Source organism: Semicossyphus pulcher, unplaced genomic scaffold, assembly GCF_022749685.1.
Source record: "Semicossyphus pulcher isolate SPU_LCO1_2020_fin unplaced genomic scaffold, fSemPul1.0.p SCAF_1, whole genome shotgun sequence".
Classification (NCBI taxonomy): domain Eukaryota; kingdom Metazoa; phylum Chordata; class Actinopteri; order Labriformes; family Labridae; genus Semicossyphus; species Semicossyphus pulcher.
In genome coordinates this window covers 10,230,198-10,253,304 of record NW_027211603.1, presented here as the reverse complement: position 1 = coordinate 10,253,304, position 23,107 = coordinate 10,230,198, and the positions used below count along the sequence as shown (strand labels likewise).

Sequence of the window (23,107 nt, the reverse complement as noted above, 5' to 3'; positions counted from 1 at the left end):
ATAAGCCTGTGTTGGGGTGATAAACCTTTTAACATGGAGCATTATTCTGTGTTTGTAGCGCCTGCTTCATAACCATAAAGCATCATATATAATTCCTAAAGAATCTGCAGGATGAGTCATAATTAGCCTGTTCATACTGAGTGCTGCTGGAGAGCTATTTGAACTGGCTGATCTTTTGAACAATGATTCCTTTGAGACTGTCACTTTCCTTAAATAGGACATCCATTGATCCTTTGACCCCTGTCCCCCCATTCCCTCCGGACAGAAACACACACACACAGCCCACAAAACTAAATTGAGTTAACCTCGAAAAGTGATCGTGAGTTTTGCATTTATATCGTTCACCCCTTACACTTCATTGTCTTTAGTTTTTCACTTAAAAATTACAATTTCATTCTATCTTTTGACTGACTGGGCTCGGTGTTCACAAACTAGGGGTCGAAATCCCCACTCAGGTCACAAGAACAAAATAAGGGGTTGCAAGATAATTAACAGGAAAGAAGAGGGGGAAAAAAATTCCACAAAAAGTTCTACGATTTCTTTCAGACGTTCTTCTCAACTCTGCTTCCCTCTCATGAATTAGTGGGTTATTTTCCTTTTCCGGACTCTTTAGATTTAACAGGAAATTACAAACTCTCAACACATGCAACTGATGATGATGAAGTCAAAAAGAATGGATCCACCATAGAGGCTTTGTGTCGGAGCCTAAGTCATTAAAATGATGTACAGAAATGTTTAATAGTGTGAATACATATCAAACATATTTAACAAACATCTTTTGTTGAACTTACAGTAAAAAATCGTATATACACACACGTAATGCTGCAGATCACAAGGCATTAAAAAATATACATAGTTGGTTATTGTGCAGTCCCTCTATGTCGCTGTAATGAACACACAATGCTAATGATGTAAAACATCCTCTAAGAAACAACCCCTACTAAAACCTGAGTTTCACATTAAAGCAAGACGGCTTCAAGTATCAACTTGTCACCACTACAGGAGAGCAACAGAGTGAAATGCAGCTACATCACACATGATTTGGTTTGAAAATGGTTCTGAAATGTTCAGAAAAATTTGTACTTCTGCCACTGAAAACAGATAAATACTTTTTAGACATGTGAATAATTACTCAGACACAATATCTTCCTGTAGGTAGTTATATGATGGTGCACGCAAAAACTATTTCAGGCAGAAAAAACTTTGATTACATTTACGCTTCATACAAGCTGATACACTTTGTTACAGTACAAAATGATATTAAAAAACAAACTTTTGGCAGGACTTTTTACAAAACAGCTTCTCCATCATGTCGCTCTCAGGAGCTCCTCAATGTTCTGTACAGGATTCAAACTAGACAGCTGATGGCCTCGTCTTAACTTTAATGTCAACACTTACAGTATTCCAGTCATTGTGTGTGTGTATCTTATGTGTGTGTTTGATTTTGTGTCTATCAAAGCATATTACAACCATGCAGCCATGTCAGGACTCGAGCTTATAACGCTCAGCTTGAGTCTCCTCCAGCACTCGAAAGAAACACATATAAGAGTAAGTAACTTTTTTCCAACATGTACAGCCTGCCCTGCAGAAACTGATGAAGAGATTTCTTCCAAAATAAAATATCCACCATTTAAATAATACTGGTGCTTCTTCTACCTAACTTCATTTATGATTTTGTTTAAAAAATTCCTAAGTGTTTTGAGGACAGGAGTCATTCCAACCCTTCAAGACTTCATATTCACAAAACTGGGGCGCTCCTGTTGTTAAGTACCTGTGTGTAACATAATGCTCATGACTTCATGTATGAACTGTCTTGCATGACCTTAACCTTCTGTAACAAACACAGTCATTCAGAAACCTTATTGCATTGTTAATAATAATGATGCAGTGACACGTTCACTGACGGAACCTGAATTAACTTTCCCAATCATGAGTGCAGAGAATCCCTCTTGAAATCCTAAACCGGAAAAAAGTACTTAAATAGCCGGAAATCTAAAGAGATAAAGCTGCAAAAGCTGCAGCTTATGTCAGTGTGTGAAAGTGGAAATGTAAAGGTTAACAACTAAAGTTTGATAAATTATGTCCTCCACAATTAGGCCAAAAAACGAACATGATCAGAAAGGATGCTCAGATATCTGATAATAATAACCCTTTATGCTAAGATAAATCCATCTGTTTTGTGTCAAAGTAAACTGTCATCTGCAAATCATAGATTCCTTTTTCCATTCCCTATGTTATTTAGTCATATGTGTGTTTATTTTCCAGCTTAATGGTCTAAATGCAGTTTGTAACCTTTCCGTACTGATTTATTATAGCCGCTATTTCACACAGCATGGTATGGGCCTCTACTCGCCTCTACTTCTGTGGAACTGGTACAAGCACTTTCTCCACTTGGTTTTTGACTGTCACATTGAAAACATGTACAGACAGGGTAATACACTCTATTAACTTTTGCTATGCAAGTTGAGTTAAGTATTAAGGGCCTGTGTCCACCAATGCAGTTCAGCATTTTCAACGCTCAGCGTCCTCAATGCAAAAACGCCCTCTGCGTCTGCTGTTTTTTGTCGCTGCACTCACAGCACTCTCAGTTGCAGTAGTTCAACTTTTGGAACACCGGCGCACTCATCAATATCACTTCTCACTCACCGACCAATCAAAATCAAAAAGAGGCAGGACCTCTGATATCAACTTAGTCAACAACAATGGCGGAGGAGACTTAATTCTTTCAGGTTTTTTTAAGATACAATTTCCAGGAGTAGAGCTGCTGCTAACACCAGGACAGGATTCCTTTCCATTGTTTTTATGTTTTCTTTGTAAAATTTCCTGAATAAAAGCAAATATTAAGCACAGAGCAATTTAAAAGAGACTTAACAGTCACTAACAAGGGAAGCGGATGTGCCGTGAGGAATCTTTTGTAACCTAGCAACAGTAAGTGCCGTTGAGAAGCGCTCTGAAATTGAGGTCGTGGGCGCTGCTAGCGCTAAAAATGCCGTTAGCGGACACAGGCACTAAGAAGTGTGTGTTGCCGCTCCTTCGTAACCCAGTAGTTAAAGCGCATACTGCATAGTTGAAACGTTGCCCGCTTTGGATCGACTTGGGACCTGTGTTTGATGTGAAACCCCCTTCTCTTTCCGACTGACTGTCACTTCACTGCCTGTCCAGTGTCCAGTCCAAAATGTGTTTCCTGTGAATGTTTTCTTTCTTTCTTTTATATTGGCTCAGGTAGCTTTAAACCTCGGCCAAAAAAGTCCAAAGGTACAGCGTGCTATCAACACCATTTGCTGATTTAAAACCAAAAAAGGACAATTCAAAGCATGTCGAATGTAGTAGAGCTGTACCATGCAGTGGAAATAAGGCATACGATATTTAGTGGCCAAAAAGTTGTCAAATTTAATCAGCTTGATTCTATAAATACAAGAATGAGTTTATAAAAACCCCGTCATGGGTAGATCTGTTTGTAAACTCTTTGCTGGTTGCTAAAACTCCCAAATTCACAGAAAAAGGAAGACTGGACCTCAGCGTCCTCAAGGGTAGCTACAACATTGTTAAGGAGGATTTGCTCTGCACTTCATCCCTGTAGAATTAAACATGTTTGTGTGTGTGTTGTTTGCCAGTGAGAAAAAAGAGCCTTCGTCCTCTATTGTTTGGTCTGTTTCAGCCTCTCGATGTGATGACAGAGTTTGAGAGCTGGGCCCAGCTTCAGTCCCATGTACTTCATGATGACATCACTGCGCAGCAGCATCAGAGCTTTGCCATCGATCTCCTGTAGAGAGAGGAGCACGCTGTCAGCAACATTTTACACTATTCCTATCAGGACATTTCAAACAAAATGATGACTTGATGAAGGAGTTGCATGATGGAAATTTCACTCTGTTTTGCTTTGAGCATGTACACCTAAAGCTCTGGGAGTTTATTTAAGCAGATGACAGAATGATACAGCTCAGTTAGCAAAAATCTGTGTAGTCCTGTAGTTTGCTGACCTCTGAACAGGACATAGAAGACAGTAAATATAAATTAAGTACTCACGTGTCTCCTGAACAGGTCGACGTGCGGGCCGAGAGTGTGGGGATCAGCCTCCTGGACGAACCGTATGACATCATCGACTGACCAGGAAGAAGCATCGTTCCCTGATCCGTCCTTGTCCTGTTTCACATGGTCTGGGCCTGTTGTTGAGCTAGCTGTGGGGGGGGGGGGGGGGCAAAAAAAGGAAAACCAGGTGATCTTTATTAAATATTAAATATTTACTATCAGCTTTATTTATTAGTGTTATGGTCTCAACCTCATTTTAAAGGAACTGTCCCTGATGATCATTTTGCCCATGTGACTGTATGTGTGTAGTTGACCTCACCCTCCACTCGTCTGTGTGCACACAGTGGCCCAAGTTCACTCGGGTTGGAGCTGACACGTCTCAGGGGTGGCGGTGTGTGTGTCTGTCCGGGGTAAAATGGCCGCTCTTTCTTTGTCGCTCTGTAGTCTGATGGAGTGTGGAGAGAGCGGCTGCTGGGAGCCGCGTCCTTTGTGGAGTCGTCTTTGGACAGGCCGTTCTCAGGGTGGGACAGCGGTTCTGTTTCAAGAGAGAATAAGAAACGTGCTGTTTTGTTTAATGATGTTATTGCTCACGGTAAGTGCACCCACTGCTTAATTGTCTTGCATTCTATCTGATAATATCTTGGTCTTCACTTTCTCCTGTTACAGTTACTCCATTCTTTAATATGCCCACCTGACTTGGTCCTGTTGTAGAAGCGCGTGTTGTTGGCGAAGGGGCTGAACGGCTGCGAGCTGAACAGACTGTCGCTCTCCAGATGTTGGCACATGTTCTCCAGGAACCGCAGCACAGAGGACGTACTGGAGGCCGAGGGCAGCTTCACATAACGGATACCGTGCTCGGACCGCACTGGAAAGGGGAGGGAGGGGGCACAAACAGATTTTAGTCTGTGTGCTGTGCGTACACACACACACACACACACACGAGGGTGCATTGTGCAATATTGTTTTTATTTTTTTAAATTTATCTCTGCATCAGTAAGGACAACCATCCAATTTCGTTGTACTGTACTCGTGCACTACAATGACAATAAAGGTCTATCTATCTATCTATAAATACACAGGCTGTGTACATTCACAGCTAAAGAAAAGCGGCAGATGGTTTAGGGTTAGCACCCTCCCTTTATAAGCACAAACCCGCATTTTTCACCACACTGCACTACACCCTCCCACCCAAGCCAAGCCTGCACAAATCCACAAATTAACCCCCCCCCCCTCCACTTTACCCAACCTCACCCATAGCCTTCCCAATCCGGCCCCCCAAGGGAGACCCAATCCCAGCATCCCAAACCAGGTTAGACGCACATGTCATTTCTGATTACAGACGCAGTGTTCACATCAGCTGCTGCCACAGGCTCTGTCTTTTATTCCTCTTCTTTTTCTCCTCACACACACACAAAACCATGACCCATGAGTGTGTGCTTAAACCAGTTTCACCCGACTGATTGCTTTTACAGGCTTCATGGCATTTAGAAATACATTAGAATTTATCGTGCACTGCTTTTAAAGGGCGACTTTTGTTAAACGTTTGGTAAATAGCTCATTCAATTGCTTGCCAAGAGTAAGACAAGAAGATTGATTCTCATTTCTTTACAGTAAATATAAAGCTACTGCAGACAGTCGTTAGCTTAGCATAGAGATTTGAAACCACAGGGGAAGCCGCAAGCTTGGCTCTGTCTAAAGGAAATAAAATTCCCACAGCAGGATCACTTAGAATGTGCGAATTTTATTCATTATATTAGGGACATATGGGTTTTGCACTGTAAGTCGGGCAAAGCAAGCATTTTGAAGACATCACCTTCAAAGGGAATATCCTTTTTACCTCTGATGACTTCTCCTCCTGTGTGTGACTGACTCTGTAGGAAGGACAGCAGCACAGACGGCTGGTACGTACAGTCCACGCAGGCCTGAACAGCCTGCTGAAGCACTGCGTTGACCGGCGCTGGACCGAAGTGGTCGGGGAGCTGCTGCACTAGTTTTCTGTCGAGATGCGGGCCATAGTCACCGTGTTTGTTCACATAGACGCACACTGGAACGACACAAAGACAGAGCATGACATTGTTTCTGTTGACCGTTGAATCAAGCTAGGAAAGAAGAAGTGAACATAAATACAGTTCTACACATTCAGGTGTCAGACTCAGTGTACCTGTGCAAACCACGCTCGAGCTGTTGCTGTGGTTGTGGTCTGCTGAGACGTGGCTGGAGCTCAGTCTGGTCTCGGGAGGCGGAGCTGTTACTGACGGTGCCCCCAGGGATTGCCCCACCCGAGGCTTCTTCTGGAGCAAAAAGACAAACAACCCCTCCCTCATTAACTCTCTGTAATCTACAAAGGCTGTTAGTTAATGATTTATTAAAGCTGGATTTTAACTCTTTCACTGCTACACAAGAACTGCACTGCTGCAAACACAGCTTTAAATCAAAGCTGCTCTTTTTTTTTATCGTGAATAAACATCCACAAAAACTTCCTGCCTCCCATAAACGGTCCACCTCTGACCTGCTCTCCTCTTTATCCAAATAATTTCTGCAAAGATACATACAAAAGAAAACGGCAGGGTCAGTGGACCGCAGCGTAATAGATTACAGCTCCTGTGACATCTCACCTTGCTCCTGGGCTTGGGCCCTCTCTTCTTGTGTGGTCGGGGGGCCAGTTGAGCCTCAGAGCCGGTCCTGGCGGGGCTCTGTGATGCTCCATTAACTGCTGCCGCCGCCGCAGCTTCAGCCGCTGCCTTCAACAAAGCAATAGTCTGGGATTTGGGACGACGACCTCGGACACCCTTGCGCACAGGGAGGGGTGGCAAGGGGTTGGGCAGGCGATATGAGGTCTGCATGGAGGAGGAAGAGTTGGAAGAGGAGCGACGTGTAGTGAGGGAGGAGGAGGCGGAGGAAACGGGAGCGAGGAGCGCACCAGGGAGGGTAACTGGAAAGAAAGGGATATGGGGGAGAAAGAAAGGGAAGGAAAGAAAATATACGGTTATTCTTCTTATAATACACTTACGAATTTAAGAGAGGGAGATAATTTAACTTTAAACTGGACATAAATGGGATTCATATTTTAAAGTAAATGAATTCATAATCAGGAGCACTAAATGTCATCTTGCAAGCAAACACACAATGTGAAGATTTTCCATTGTGCAGAGAATCAATGCTGCCATTCAACACACCCTAAAGACAATACTTATAGTGTTCGTTCAATTTAAAGAGGAAAGACAAAAGACAAAGGCGTTTAAAGGAATAACTGAGTTGTCCTGCGGATTTGTTTTGATTTTTCAGAGTCCTCTGAGATTGACAGGTCCTTTGTATTTAGCCCCTCCCCACGCTGAAATCAGAGGCAAAAGTCACGAGTCCCCAGAGAGCTGACTGCTTCCTTCCAGCAACACAAAAATAGTGATTATGGTGATTGGATTTAAACTCTTTTCCCTAAACAGCAGCAGATATTGGACTCTAAGAGCTGATGTCAAGTCAGAGCTTAAAAAATCTAATGATAATAAAACCTAATATTCATTTTAACACTATAATATAATATATATTTTTATTAGCGTTGTGACCAAGATGTGTACTGACTACAGAGAAAAAATAGCATGGTACATTTTAATTAAGTAAAATTTACTAGAAAGTAATTTGTTAAAGTTCAATAAAATAAAGAGCAGGACCCACCACCACCTCCTTAATGAAAAATCTGATTTTTTTCCAACCAGTCAAAATGTATTTAATGAAAAATGGTGCCATTTGGACCTAAAACCGAACAAAATGTCACAGTACGTCAACATCACAAAAGACAACAGTATAACAGTCAACCAAAGTGGTGTCACTGCATAAGGGGAAAATATTCTCTACAGAAATATGTTAAAATCTGCAACATAAATGCAACTACTGTCGGGCTCATCAAGTTTCAAGTACGTAACTGTAGCTGTGATTACCCAATCAGTGAATACATGGAGTGTGACTAAACCACACTACTACTGCACGTCATAGGAAACCCATGTCCTTCAAAATAAAAGCGCAGCATCGACTTTTTGCCCCAATTTTCTTTTCAAGCACACATCCGCGACGCACTGAAAACAGCTATAGAGTATACATAAGACTACAGCATATATGATTTCAAACTTATGATAAAATATACTCAGCCAACCACTTATTTTAGGTCTAATTTTACATTATTAGCTGAGTCCTATGGAGGTTTTAAGGATGAAAACTTTTTCAGGCATAGTCTCTGTGATGAGCTACAATCAGCAGATATTATCAGCCTGGCTGGTACAACAGTCAGAATCTAGAAAGTGTTCAAGTCAATCAATCCATCCATCTATCCATTATCTATACCGCTTATCCTGCTCAGGTCGCGGGGGCTGGAGCCGATCCCAGCTGCCATTGGACAAGAGGCGAGTACACCCGGTACAAATACAACACCTGCATCACCGTGCCGCCCACCCTGCTTTAGTCAACAACCCAAATTAGAGAAAAATAAGCGAAGGCTACTGAAAAAGAAGAACACCTGCTTGAATGGACTCGTTTTTCAGACACCTTGTAACTGAAGTCTTTAAATCAGGAAAGTACAATTATCGCAAAATGCCGATCAGCTTAGGTGTAAAAATAGAAAGTGACAAAGGAAGGGGGAAAAGGAAATAACTATTTCTAGAAAAAGAAACACACAAAGCAGCGACACCTCCGCCCCCTTCAGTCTTCGTTAGCCGCGAGCTTGACTGAGCGTGACTCTGTGATATGATCACATAATCACCACAGTGGGAGTGTGAAAGAAAGAGCAGAAATGAGTTAGACGGAAACAAAGAAAGAGAAGATAACCATCTCCGGTTTCAGTACCAACGACTGTGCGATGAGAGCGGGGGTCTGAGAGTGCATGTGGAGCCTCTCAGGGGGCCAGGGGCTTTCATTAGAGCTTCCTTGACTGAGGCGATATGGAGACACTATGGAAGGTTTACAATATCCTCTGGGGGTCAGCCGGGGCACCCTGAAAGCTGTTAATTGGGAAATGAGTGAGAGTGGGCGTCGGACAGAGCGGTGTTTTGTTTCAGAGGGCGAGCAGTCACACAAAGCGTGCGTACAGAGGAACAGTAATACCAACCTGCACACACAGCGGCACGCTCATTCACACCGAGCGAGGGGCCTTAAGCCCTACAAAGGCACATCATCTTCAGTTTGCAGGGTACCAATCAGTATCAGCAGGTTTTAATTCACCATAGGAAAGCAGAGTTGGGGGCCTTCTCTGATCTCTGCCTGTTGTACAGAATAAAGTCTAATCCATTCATTTCCTGTGACAGCCACGGCGGCTACATGTAGGCTACCGTTTCAAAACTGGTGATTAATGTCACCTATTAGCGTACATTAGCTTATCCTCGTATTTATGTAAAAAATCACCTCCTTTTTAACAACTTTTAAAGAAAATCTGCTTACGTACGCATTTTATTCCAAACTGTCTGACAGCATCGTCTGTATCCTGTCGCCGCTTGCTCGAGCTCTTCACAGAGAGAAGCATAATGTTTACACTGAGTGAAATATTCAAACCCAAGACTCTGGATGTGTTCGACAATTTCTTGTGCATCATTTTATACAGAATTTCCCCAAAATACAGTCTGACACATTTGGAATAAGTGGAAACTTTCTTTCCCTGAATGTAAATAAAAACCTCTCAGTGCAAACACTGAAACTTAATGACTGACAAACACTTGTCAGGCTACTAATAAAAGGATTTACTGCAATTTTATCTCCTTATCTACTTTGTACATGCACCCATTTTCGCGGACCATTTTTAACGCATATTATTTGTGCTGCAACTAAACTTAAATCCTCATTCTCGATTAAGGCTGGCACGATATATATCACGATATAGGATTTTTCATATCTCATTCACAATATATATATCACAATATTGCCATACGTTTTCTGGTAATTTAACAAATAATTAGTCCATATGAAATAACCACATGGTAAAGCTGGATCCTGTGTGAATTAAATACTTGACAAATAAAAAGTACTGAGTTTCCGTCTTCCCTTGGGCTGAGCCTGAGTCCTTTTCTGCACGTTAATGTCCGTGTTAACCATGTTAACCTAGTTCGCTCCAGGTTCACTCCCACGTGCAAGGCTTAGAACGTTAAGCGTTGTCAAAATTACGTAAAAATAGCCGTTAAGCAGTTCGGCTGCTGGTTTTGTGACATGATAGAGACGATAAACGAAAAACACATTCACACATTGGGACAGCTGTGGCTCAGTGGTAGAGTCGGCCGTCTTTCAATCAGAAGGTCGGAGGTTCGATCCCCAGCTCAGTCTACATGTCGAAGTGTCCTTGGGCAAGACACTGAACCCCAAATTGCTCCCCAGGCATAGCCAACGGGTGTGAATGATTGACAGTTGGGCAGCCTCTGCCATCAGTGTATAAATGTGGTTGAATGGGTGAATGTGATATGTAGTTTAAAAGCAGCTTTGAGTGGTCGCAAAGACGAGAAAAGCTCTATATAAGTACACTCCATTTACCATTTACATACGAATTTAAACCAATTTGTAACTCATCATATTGCCCAGCCCTACCTTCGATTAATCTGCCTATTACGTTAACAACTAGTTGTTGAACCAATAAAATGCACATCATGCAGACCGCAAAGTAACATTTTCAAAATGCTTGTTATTTCCAACCAACAGTTTAAAAAGCTAAATTATTCCATTCAAAAATATGTATATAAAAAGATATAACATAGGAAAGTATTTTTTTTTTAATTTAAGAAGGTGACTTAAACTTAGAAAAATGATACGTCCTCAAAAGAGTAATTTGATGTGATACATTTAAAGAACCAAATCTGTATTTTTGCCTAAAACCAAAAAATTAAAGCTCCATAAATTCTGCAGGATTTTTCCATTTACCAACCTAATAAACAATATGTACTGCCAGCTCTATATGCTCTACAGTTTGGATGTTTTGTTTCTGTTGGTGGCAGCAGTTGGTTTCCATTCATTATTTCACTGTATGCAAATCAACAGTAACCATTCATAGCAAGGACATGTAGAAAGGGAGGCGTTCAAAAGTCTAAAAGACGTTATCACGGTTTGCAAAGTGTTAAGAAGTGATGTTAAATGTGTTAAATCATTAGAGTACAAAAGTGTTTACAATAACCTGAAAAAAATCACATGTGAGCAAAGCGTCCCTGAATGCAAACGCAGCAACCAAACAGAGACATATGGTTCTGATCATGACTGTATAATTCAAGTCGACCCGCTGACCTGTGAGAGCCGCAGCCCGGGGAAATGTGTGCGCGTGCAGGCGTACGAGAGTGTGTGGGTGTACGTGCACGCATGAGAACGGGGTCGCTGAGAAGTGTGTCTGCTGTCTGGGGGGTGGGGGGAGGGGCTGCATAGAGTTGCCTCTCATCTAATTACAACCCCCCCCTTCCCACTATTCGGCTACACACACATACGCTCACACACACACACATAGGCTGCTCTGTTGAGTGAGTCGAAGGAGTTTGAGACTTAGAAACTGCAGATTCAGGTGTGTGTGTGTGTGTGTGTGTGTGTGTGTGTGTGTGTGTGTGTGTGTGCGTGTGTGCAGCCAGCAGAAAGGGGAAGTAACTCAAACAGCCTCGAGGCAAAAAGCATAAACACAACAATGTGTCCCTGCACAAGCCGACAGCATGGCAGACCAGCTTTTTCAAGCCAATGGAAGTCTTTAAACTAGCTGCAAAGTTAAGGTACTACAAAAAAAGTCTTGTGCGTAAATTAAGTGAAGTAAAAATCTTTGATTCAGACTAATCCATGCCCGAGCCTCTTGCAAACCGACTCCTGATGCTTTACACACAAAAAAAAACCCACACATGATCAAAAACACATGTAGCTCCAAATGTAATTACAGCCAACGATGCTGTTAACTCTGCAGGCTTTAAGGTTGTCTGACTCGCAATGGCCTATAGTCTGTTGCAGTGAATTTTAGTGTTTCAAAAAGTCTGTGTGCTGAACAAAGAAACTGTGAAACAAGAGTGTTTAATCATTTACACCATAGGAGGCTGCACTTGTGAGTGGACATGCAACTTTCAACAGAACAGCGGATTGAGCTTTCACTTCCTTTTTTTTTATATTCTACCAAGAAAAAACATGAAGTAAATGTGAGTTGTTAAGCAAAAAATCACAGCTTTTTAGGGACATGATTATGAAGTCCAAACAAGCAATAAGAATCTACTGCTTCCTGTCATGAGTGGAGGGAGTTTGCAGCACTCATTCATGTTGATTCTTTACATTTTCAGGAAGTTTCCCTTTTAATAAATCTGTTGTTTCATGAAGTGAACATAGATACTTCAACAGGAATTAAAAGTGTTAAAGAGCCACTTCTAGACTCTAACTGGTTGTCCTTGTAAAATAAACCCCTTGAAATACGCTCCTATAACAAAGTAAAACTATGAAAACATACTTTGACTCCTACAAGAAGTTTTTTCTTTCATTTATGGAAAAAAGCAAAATGAATCCGCTTGGTAAATATATCAAACTCACCAGTAAATCCTGACCAAAAAAGGAGAACTTCCCTGCTGCAGTTTCCTTTGAAGGAGCACAAGTAGTAGTAGTAGCAGAGGCAGCAGTTGCAGCAGGAGTAGTAGTAGTGATGTCCTTAACAATACAAGTCACTCAGTACAGTTGCTTCCTGGTTCCCTCTTTGAACTCTATTTGAGCCGGTGTTCATTGGTTTCCGCTCTCTATCGAGGTTTTTCTTCTTACCAACTTTGTCTAAAACACTCTCCTCATGCGCACGTCATCGTTTATTTTCTGTTTCGCTATCAGCTGTTGTCTCCGTGCGTGTCTCCCCTCTCTTTTCTCCCGGCAGTAGTCCACAACAAAGCCCACGCTGCTGCTGATTCTGCTGCTGGTTGAAGCCTCTGCGAAGCTTCCCTCCCAATGAATGAGCAGGAGGAGGAGGTGGGTGGGTTGGGGGGTTAGATTTGCATAGGGGCTCGGGAGGGGTAGAGCGAAGGGAAGGAAGAGTGGGTGGGTGTGGTGGGTGGTGGCGAGGGAAGGAGGGAGGGAGGGGGTAGAGTTAAGTCCTTTATTCATGTTATCTGTAGGCCATATCGACAGTCTACATCAGTCACCTGCTTCTCAGCGAGCCTCTGGGGGGAGGGGGAGGTGGCAGGGGTTCACCGAGGGGCTGGTGGGGGATGGGGAGAACGGTGTTTGGGAGAGTAAAAGGTTAAAGTGGATCAGAAGAGTCCTGATTTAAAAAAGGGGCAAACTCCTGGAGTTGGTGCACACATAAGAAAGCTTTCCCTCAACACAAACGCTCTCACGGTGCAGAAGGAGGTGCTGCCCCCTCAGTGTAACCCAAACCCACTGAGACATTACACTGATGAGAGACGGAGAGGTCCTGCAGGCCAGGAAACAGTCACACAGTCGGATATCACTGCGGGTGCAGAACAATGTGGAGCAGAGAAGTCAGCCTGCATGGGAAAAGTCCCTTCGGTCAAAGACATCTTAATCTTTTTCTGAGTGGACAATCAGGAGCGCTAACGTTGCAGATTCAAGAGAGGAAAAAACTGTAACACGTGTGCAGCAAAGTGTTTCATAATGAGACATAATGTGTGTCGATTTATAATTATTTGCCAGTATTTTGCTATAATAATATATTTTTAAGTCCTTTGTTGACAGAAGATTCACAAAGACTTTGATTCCTCTTTAGGGACAAACCCAGCTGATGGCTGATTTCAAAATAAAAGAAGAGCACAAAAGTTACAACAAAGGAGTGCAACACATTTATGCAGTTTTATACTTTTTTAGTATAAAGTAGTTTTACTACTAATATCTTTGTATCAAAATGCTTAACATATCTACAAGGTAATACATTCCTAAATATAGAATACAAAGTTGCAAAAAGCAACAACATTTTACCTTAAATAGACAAAAACAATTGGCATGTGTCTGTATCTGCTAAAATATAGACGTGCTTTACTTCATGCATTATTCAGAAAGCCTATTCGGCATTCTGACCCAATTTAATACCAACGAGGAAAGACAAAGAGAATCACACCAAACGAAAAAAGAAACGCTCACTGTTCAAAAAGAAAAACAATTACACTCCAATTTGGCATCTCTTGTATTTTATCACAAAGTGTAGCAGCGTCACAACAGAACCATGTTGATGAAACCAATTAGAAATTGTAAACGTAGAAGTAATTACAGACTCTCTTCCTCCTACTCTCACATGGACAGCTAATTATCAGCTCATTAACACCTAAACCGAGTCCATTCTTATTCACTTAGTCACATACAAACATCGCCGTCTGCTGATTTACATGATCCCGTCTTCCTGTTTTTTCATCTCAAAACTGCACTCATAAACAAGCATAATGTGGAACACTGACTGTTGCTTTGTCAGAGTGATGTTGATGTATAGATTCTTGAAACCTTACACTTTTTACAAACTATACCACATTGCTGACTGAGTAACTGTATCAAACTGCAAAGCTGTGACGGTAGAAAAAGTGGCCGTCACAACAGTAAAATCATCTTTTAACGAAACAACAGACAAGAGAATGACAACAGCAAAACCTATAGTAGCATAAAATCTCATCGTAGTGAAGCTCCAGCACTCCTTCTTCTTCTTAATCTTGTACCTTCCTTGTCGCTCCCACACAACTTGGCTCTACCACAACTTCAGAAACATTGCTCCGACTCTGGGAGCTTTGGCTAACTTTTAGGCTACAAATAAGTCAGTCTTTATTCATTCATTAGCTCAAGCAGCAACCTCTGGGCTGAAAAATTAAGCCATCAAGTATGGGTTGGAAAAACTGCAGCTCCTCTAATGGCCACTTGAGGCTGGCTCCAACAGAGAGTCAATCCCCAGAGACTCAAATGCTCAACTTTACAGCAGAAAGAAACTAGCTTACAGCCTGGTAAAAAAACAAAACGTTTCGATTGTTGTTTAAAGTAATAATCTCAAAGCTCTTCATTTAAATAAATGTCTGTAAGTCACTGTCTATTGCCGAATGAGGTAACACAATGGTGATTGAGCCTATGGCCCACTGATGAAAGCCTTTGCATTTGCAGTATTACAGACTGGGTGTCTGTGGCGGTGTTCGCGGAAAAAATCAAATGCAGCACCCAGTTATTGACAGTTAGCAGCAGTTGGTGTGTCAGAGAGGGTAGGCGGAGCTAAGCAGCTGCTTTTCCGGTCTCTGCAAGTGTTGCGAGTAAACAGTAATCTACTATGGCTGAACAAACAAAGAAAAGATGGATGACTACAGATACAACTTCAAAAATAAGTGAAAATCCAAAGAAAAAGAAACAAATTCGACGCTCAGATGAAGCAAACAGTCTAAAAAGGAAAGCGACAGTCAGCGAGGAAAATCAAGAGTTACAACCGGAGCCAACCGTGGACGTCACACATGCAACACTGTCTGGATATCTGTGCTCCTGCAATTACCGTTTATCACCATAGATGCTGCCAAAGAGAACGAAACTGAGATCTTCGAGATTACAACTATTTCAACTACTCAACTATTTAAGAGAAACTAAAGCCCACCTCCACCAGTTCCGACAGCCATTACAGCCACGACGCCCACCCCCTCCTGTTCCTCCACGCTGGCATCATGCTCTGTCTGCCCAGCCTGATAAGTTGATGTGGTTGCTTGTGTTCAAAATGTACTAAGCTCAAACTGATATGTGGCGGGTCCAGGCTGTAAGGATAATGGCAGTCATACCTCTTTCCAGGCCCTGTGTGCCAATACTTATATACAGTTCTTATATACAGTCTATAAAGTACCTCTTTATGAAACAGGCTGGTGGGAGTTCAGAAGCAGAAATTGGGATGTAAACTTGAAACTATGAAACTACATCTGAATCAGACATTAAGATCTTTCTGGTGTATGGACACATAAACACAGGATGGAGGCCGTAAACTTGACGGCCTCGCTGCCCCAGGACAGAGAACATGCTCCGACATGTAACTGCTGTCATCCATCAACAGAGTGAAGGGAAACCCAAACAAACACACACACACACACACACACACACACACACACACACACACACACACGCACATTAATCAAGAAGGTTGTAGGTCTGGGTTATTCTAAGCCACATGTTTCCTCACTGGGCACCGACCACAGGCCAAAGGGGAGAAAACTGCTGGATTGGAGCCAGTGTAAAGTCACAGCAAACATGATGATTTATATTTAAACAGCAGAGAAAAGTCCAAATTCAGCATCAACAGCCTCGCTCCAGAGCCATCGGTCAAAGCGATGGTGATTGATGACAAACGTCTGAATATCTGCCAAAGAAACTAAACAGTAAACGTTGAACATTAACGTACAGCATGAGAGCAGATCACATGTAAGCGCTGGGTGTAATTACCACATAATTACATCCTGATTGGTAATTAATAGTTCTGCACTGGCTTCACTCTTTAATAATATCAAGCAAAGCTCTAATCTGTGCAGACACAGAGAGGGAATGTTTGGTCTCAGGGAGGTTCAGAGGTCCTGCATGTATACACTAGCAGTCAAAGGTTTGGACACATTTTCCAAGTGAATTGGAAAGTGTGTCCAAACCTTTGACTGGTAGTGTATGTTATTTTTAATTATAATTAAAGTGCAACTAAAAATACATTTAAAATTTACCTGAACCATTTTTCTTCTGTAAAACATCAAACATATCTGACATAATTGATGAATTACAATGCTTTGAACATTTTTCATTGTTTTTTTCACTGATTTATTTTCTTGTATCACTAATAAGCTCCCTGCTCTGCACAAAATACTCCTGTTGTCGGCCTTAATTAGGTCTTTTCAATGTTTGGCAGACACACCAACTACACAGAGTCATGTTTTTTAGGCTGCTCTGCCAACTCCATTCTCACACCTTTCAAAACATTTTTTTTTTTTACTATTTCCCAACATCTTAAAGATTTAAAAATGTATCTGCAAATTCATCTTTATTCATCAATGGTAAAAAGTAGCAACATGTTAGTTTTAGCCCTTGATCCAATCAGCTTAATTAACATACATGAACAGCTGAAATAACATAGTGCAGCTTTGTTTCATTAAATGTAAGAGAGGACACATCCAGCTGTCAAAATCCATCTAACCCAAGACATTATATAAAAAATAAAATAATTGATGCATCATTAGTGTAAGTGGCCACCGACATTTGGTCGGTGTATTCAGGTTCCGGGGTTTGAGTGGCTCGCCCCGGAACTTGTATAAAAGGTTGGGTGTGTCGTCACACGCCAACTTTTGTCAATTGAACCCAGGAGTTCGTGTGTGTGTGCAGGAAGATCAGAAGGTGTGTGGCGTTAAATAATTTTGTTATGATTTAACTCTGTTTGTGCTTTGCTGATTTGTGTTTTGTGTATTTGGTCGCGAGCAGTGAGTGAATGGAGGCATACCTGTCGCCAGCTCAAAATTTGCACCCTTGGCAGGCGAAGCGAGGTAATTGTTTTTAACATTGTAATTTACTGACGCTGTTCGTTTGATCAATTTTAACTGAAACTGTATGTAAGTATGTATTGACAATGTTTTGTATGTTTTAGTTTCACGGTGTGAGAAGTAAAGACGAAATTGAGCACCAGTCGAACTCTACCGCAGTGTCATTGATGCCGAGGGCAGCTACACTTAGTGAATTGAAAATTATAACCCAACACTATCATTACTCTGACATGGACCATGCTGCATTAAGAGTATTTTTACTCTTGCTTCTTTGAGTGTATTTAGATGATAATACTTGTGTTTACATGTGTTTTACATCAGGTAAATATTGAATGTTTTTGTTAATTTCACGTAATTAAAGTAAAGTAACTGAAGAGATCTGAGTAGTTCTCCCACCACTGATTAAGCTGGATGTTGGAGAGGAAACCAGCTCTGAAGAACAGTCTGGGACACATTGTGATGTAAAGTACAAACTGTAACCCATCTCAGCAGGACCTGAATGGACTCAAAAGCCTCTTAACAAGGCCGCTCTGTGTCCATAATGGTTTGGGTCTGCGGCTGAGAGAAACATGACACCCAGTATCTGGGAGGATTAAGCACAGAAGCTTCCTATACACTGATTCAGCTCTACAACAATGCAGAGATGAGTTCACAGCTGAAATAAGGAAGCAGAAACAGTTTGTGATCTGCTGCCCTCTAGTGGTGAATAATGGATGCTGCATTTTTTTGTTCCTGAGACACGAGTTGCTCCAAACATCTGGAATTCGCCCAATGCAGTAAATATAGAAATAATCAAAGCAGCACTTACAGAAGTTTCCGGGCGGCTGTAAGCTGTGTTTGGTCAGAGCACACCAGCCGACGGGGAAGATGTCTCTGGAGTCGAAGGGGCACCAGTAGTCGAAGGCGCCTCGCCAACCGTCAAACATGACGAAGATCTCCTGACCTCTGACCTCTCCCACTGTGGCAGGACAAATCAGGTAGGGGTTCTTCCTGTCCACCGCCTCCAGCTTCATACCAGGCTGGAAGTAATTTTTAGCAGGGCTGGATGGTTCCTTAACACACAGACACACACACACACACGCACACGGAGACATTGGCTCAACTATCCATACGTTTTATTTAAAGTTTGCTTATTTTAGACTGTGACGATATTAGGACACCACCTTTAACGGGTTTTCCTGGAAAGTTCGTCCGTGTTTATTTCATGTTATTTCACTCCTTTTTGTTGAACTGACAACAAACTTTCTTCCATTTGTCAATACCTTTTTAAAAGCAGAGGCAGGGGCCATCTCTGCTCCACTCAGCGTCCGCAGCAGGAACATGGGCCATGAGGAGGCGTTCATCCTGAAACCTAAACACAACACAAGGTGATATTAAATAAAATGGAGACAGGGGTGGGCGATATGAGGATGTATACTTTATGATGGCATCAATTTGTTCACTGAGATTTTGCGATACTGTGTACACATACAGAGGTATCTGTCAGTGTTGTTCTTACAAAGCTAAATCAACTGTTTCCAAAACGGAGTGCAATTGATGACAGGATTCAAAAGTGTCTCTAACCGTTCTGATGTAAGGTTGAAGGCAGTGGTGGACAAAGTACACAACTTCAATACTTGAGTCAAAGTATAGATACTCCTGATGAAATATTACTCCAATACAAGTGAAGGTTGCTCAGTCAAATTCTTACTTGAGTTAAAGTACTCGAGTACTTGCTTTTAAAAATATTTAAGTATTCAAACTACTTATTTTCACAATGCATGAGTGCAGTCAAGAATATGTGGGTGTACATTCTGCTACGTTACGTTTATTTAGAAAACATTATTTACATTTTTAAAACCCACATGCTGCAGATTTGCAGCTCAAAAATAGCGAACATTTAAAATAATACGAATCATTCTTCATTTTAAAAACGTCAAACATGAGCTCATGATATGGCCATGGGTGCTCAGGTGGAGAATCGTCATCGTTCTCTGCCGTAGCATCATTACCACCACTAAAATGAACGGCCTGGTCTGAGTGACGTTTGCTCTGCGTTCAACCATGGAGACGCGCGAGGTACAGGTACGGCAACACCACTCAGACAAACCACACGCAGAACTACACAAACACAGTTTGTTGTCTTTCAGATTGTAGAAAAGAAAAGAAAATGTATCCGCTGACTTCAGAGCAAAAGTAGTGAGTGACGGGAACATTCATTGAAATGAAGTGGAGTCAAAAGTACCATATTGGTCTTTCAAATGTGGTGAAGTAAAAGTAAGTTTCCACCCCTGGTCCAAGGTGGTCCACAGGAAAGGGCGGGTGCTCGGCCTTTGTAGCTCATCGGTTAAATTGGCAGCACAGACGCTAGTCCTCTACACGGCGGCCCCGGGCTCGACTCCCACCCTCGACCCCTGGCATATACCATCCCCACTCTCTCCTCCCCTGTTTCCAACACTATCCACTGTCCTCTCTATAAATAAAGGCATAAAAATGCCCCAAAAGTAATCTTTTTAAAAAAGGCACGTATTCCATTTTTTAGTGTTATAATTTCTGTTTTTCATAGTTTCTCTAAAGTGTTTTATGAGAGTCAAAAGGTTTCAGTGTACAGTTTGTGCACTTTTCTACAAGAGGGGAGTGTTACTGTCTTTCTTTGTACTGGATATCTCACTTGTAGGCACAGTGAGTGAAACAAAATGCTTTGTTTCTCGACAGTTGCAGGGATGTTTAGCTGTTATCGAGCCTGATGCCGGGTGACAAAACACTGAATGACAGAGTGTTAGTGTGGTGGTTCTCCTCCCACTCACCCAGCGGCGGCTGCAGCATGTCTCCAGTCCTCTCGCAGGTTCCTATTGGTTGGATTTCAGACGAGTCGATCAGCCTCCAGAAGTCGTTGGTGTTGTCGCTGCCGTCCAGACGTAGGCGTAGGCGAGTACCCATCATGCCCATCACCGTTGCGATGCACACAGAGTTAGAGTTTCGAGGGTCCCGAGCCTCAAGTTTCATGCCTGCTTTGAAGTCATTGGAGGGCGGGACTCTGGACTGCAGAGGAGCACAGGGACTCAAGTTATGATTGCATGAGTCATACAATTCTACATGACTTGCATCCTGATATGAACAAAAACTGTTGTCATTTCTTCTATATTTATGGCAAGACAGTGAAAACAAAACATTTGACTTGTCAGATCAGTTAACTTTTTTATCTAAATGGGCTGACGTAATCTGACGGGTTACAGCACTGTGCACACTGGGATTTCATATTCATTTACAGTCAATAAAAGATAAAGCTGGCAACGCCATATTTGTTGTTATTCAAACAAATTCCATAACATGATGATAACTGACTATGTATTAGAGCTTCCCTCAGCCAGTTCAGACTTTCCCAGGCTGTCTGTGGCACATTTGTTCCCAGGGAAGATGTAAGACTATAATTAGTCACACATTCAAACTTTTAATGAAAAATAGACTTATAAATATATATAAAGAGAGCATTTGTTTGGGACTATTTTCAGGAAAAGATTTAAAGCACAAATTCATAAAAATAAACTTCAATGCCCACAGCCATCCCAGTGAAGAAACATGTCGTCCAGCACGACCATGAGGCTCATTGATGTGTTTAAATAGCTTTTGGACAATGTTGCTCTCTGGCACAAAGGAATAAAGCTATATCAGGCTGCGGCTCTACGTACAACACTTCTTGTTCTCAGCCTTTTATCAGTAGTTTGACACTAAACTAAATTAGATGTACATTAGAAATATAAGATTTATACTTTAAAAAACAGCTGAGCAACAGTTTTTACAACACTTCAGAAAGATCATGTTTGTTCTGAGCCATGACAGCATTCACTGTTCCCTTGCATTTTAATGATTAAATGCAAGGAAACATCTAATGAGATAATAGGTAGAGGAAAAACATATGACATTAAAAATGTATTTTGATAATAAGCTACCTGTCTGAAGCAAGTGGGTGACGCTGCAATGGAGGACGTTTCTCTCAGGTAGTCTTCCCAGCTGAACGGTTCTACGAGCAAAAACAACAGAAACAGTGAAAACGTATCATTCAAAGCAGGCTATTATGCTATTTCAAGCTTCATTTTTCACTCTGATACCTGTGGAGTATCTTAGCATAATTTACAGTAAAAAAAACAACTCATTTTTCTCACACTGCTGCTCTGAGCAGGCCCTCATACAGCCTCCCCCTGAAACGACTCAGTCAGCTCTGTCCCTTTAAGAAACCCCGCCCCTTAAAGCACACTTTCTTCTGATTGGCCAGCTCTCCAAAGCCTGCTAAGGCTGCACTTTGTGACGTCATGTAGAAAAATCTGTGTGAAACCTGGCGTTCACAGCAGCCTGCAGACTGAGCTGAGAAGCCTGGGGATTACTCCAACATACTTTTACCTACAGATCTGAAACTTCACCCACGCTTAGTCTGGACATCCAACATTGTAACATTATATATATATGTCTTAAAATGTGAAACAGCATTATACCCCCTCTTTAAATATTGTTACGGGAAAATGTGAGAGAAACACAGTAAAGTGACAATTATAAACATAAACTAAAATTTACCACAATAAATGGACCCAAACAAACGAGGGATAAATTCACAGATCATTTTTAAGGAGGAATAAAATGTCTGAGGTTCAAATTTTTGTTGTCTCGTCGAGAGTGGACACAAATGAAGACAACATCAACATACCATTAGCTTCTACTTTGTTATTGCACACATCAGGTAGTTTTGAAGCAACGTTAGCTTCAATTTTGAGACTTTATTTGCCTACCACTTCAATATTCATTCTCTTTTAGCTCTGTTTTTGGTCTCTACCAACTCGTAAGGGAAATGTCTGGCTCTTAGTGTGTCCAATGCGCTGCGGTATCTGCACCAGCTTGTCGCTAACTGACCCTGAGATTCAGTGGATAAGTCGCTAAAGGTTCATCGCTACAAGCACATTTTATGCTTGTTTATGATCCTGATAATTAAGGAAGTTTAGCAGAAACTTGCTACATTAAATGTTTGTATCAGACAAGGTTAAAATTTGGAGAAAGTTCTGAAGACACAACACAACATGTAACTTGTGATTGGTTTTGTTATTGCAAGGATTAACACTAAAGTTGCTGAATCAAAAAAGCTGCTTTGAAGATCCATCCAATAATAAAAGGATCAACAATGAAGAGGAAGAAGAAGCCAGAGATCAGAGTTGCCAACCGTTCGACTTGTCGAGGGCAGAGCCTGCTGTGATGCTGCTCCGTCTCTCCTTCTCCTCTTTTTGATCTGAAATCAAAAGATGATTGAGCGGCTCATCAGGATCTGGGAGCTTCTGGTACACACACTGTAATTACTGTGAGAATGGAGGCATTAAATGTGTGATTGCAACAGAGCTGAGGTAGCTTAGAAATAGATATCAAACAGACCCAATACTGAAAATTCAAATTACGTGGTAGGAGATGTCAGTTAGCATTTTGATCTTTCTGTAAGTTTTGTTTGTCATGATTAAACTGAGACTTTTGGGAATCCTTCTAAGCAGAGCAGCGACAGTATGAGCAGAAAAACAGCGTTGTGAAGGCGTACCTCTGTGTGGTGTTCGGCCCATGATTACCAAAGTTACACGTGCCGCTGCAGAGGAGGTGAAGTCAGGAAGCCTTGTACCTGCACAAACACTGAGGAGACACAAACAGTA

The 23,107-nt window shown here is 41.7% G+C and overlaps 1 protein-coding gene across 1 annotated transcript; it reads right to left on the bottom strand.

Moving 5' to 3' along the window:
- Window positions 1-2,434: 2,434 nt before the first annotated feature.
- Window positions 2,435-23,020, bottom strand: scml2 (Scm polycomb group protein like 2). The gene is made up of 13 exons (XM_069657309.1): window positions 22,999-23,020; window positions 22,636-22,701; window positions 21,380-21,450; window positions 20,237-20,471; window positions 18,713-18,801; window positions 18,259-18,502; window positions 6,645-6,961; window positions 6,191-6,320; window positions 5,867-6,073; window positions 4,721-4,894; window positions 4,349-4,564; window positions 4,027-4,178; window positions 2,435-3,763 (listed from the first exon to the last, which is right to left on the bottom strand). The coding sequence occupies exons 1-13, from the start codon at window positions 23,018-23,020 to the stop codon at window positions 3,638-3,640; spliced, it is 2,049 nt and encodes a 682-aa protein (XP_069513410.1). The 3' UTR covers window positions 2,435-3,637.
- Between the last annotated feature and the right edge of the window lie 87 nt (window positions 23,021-23,107).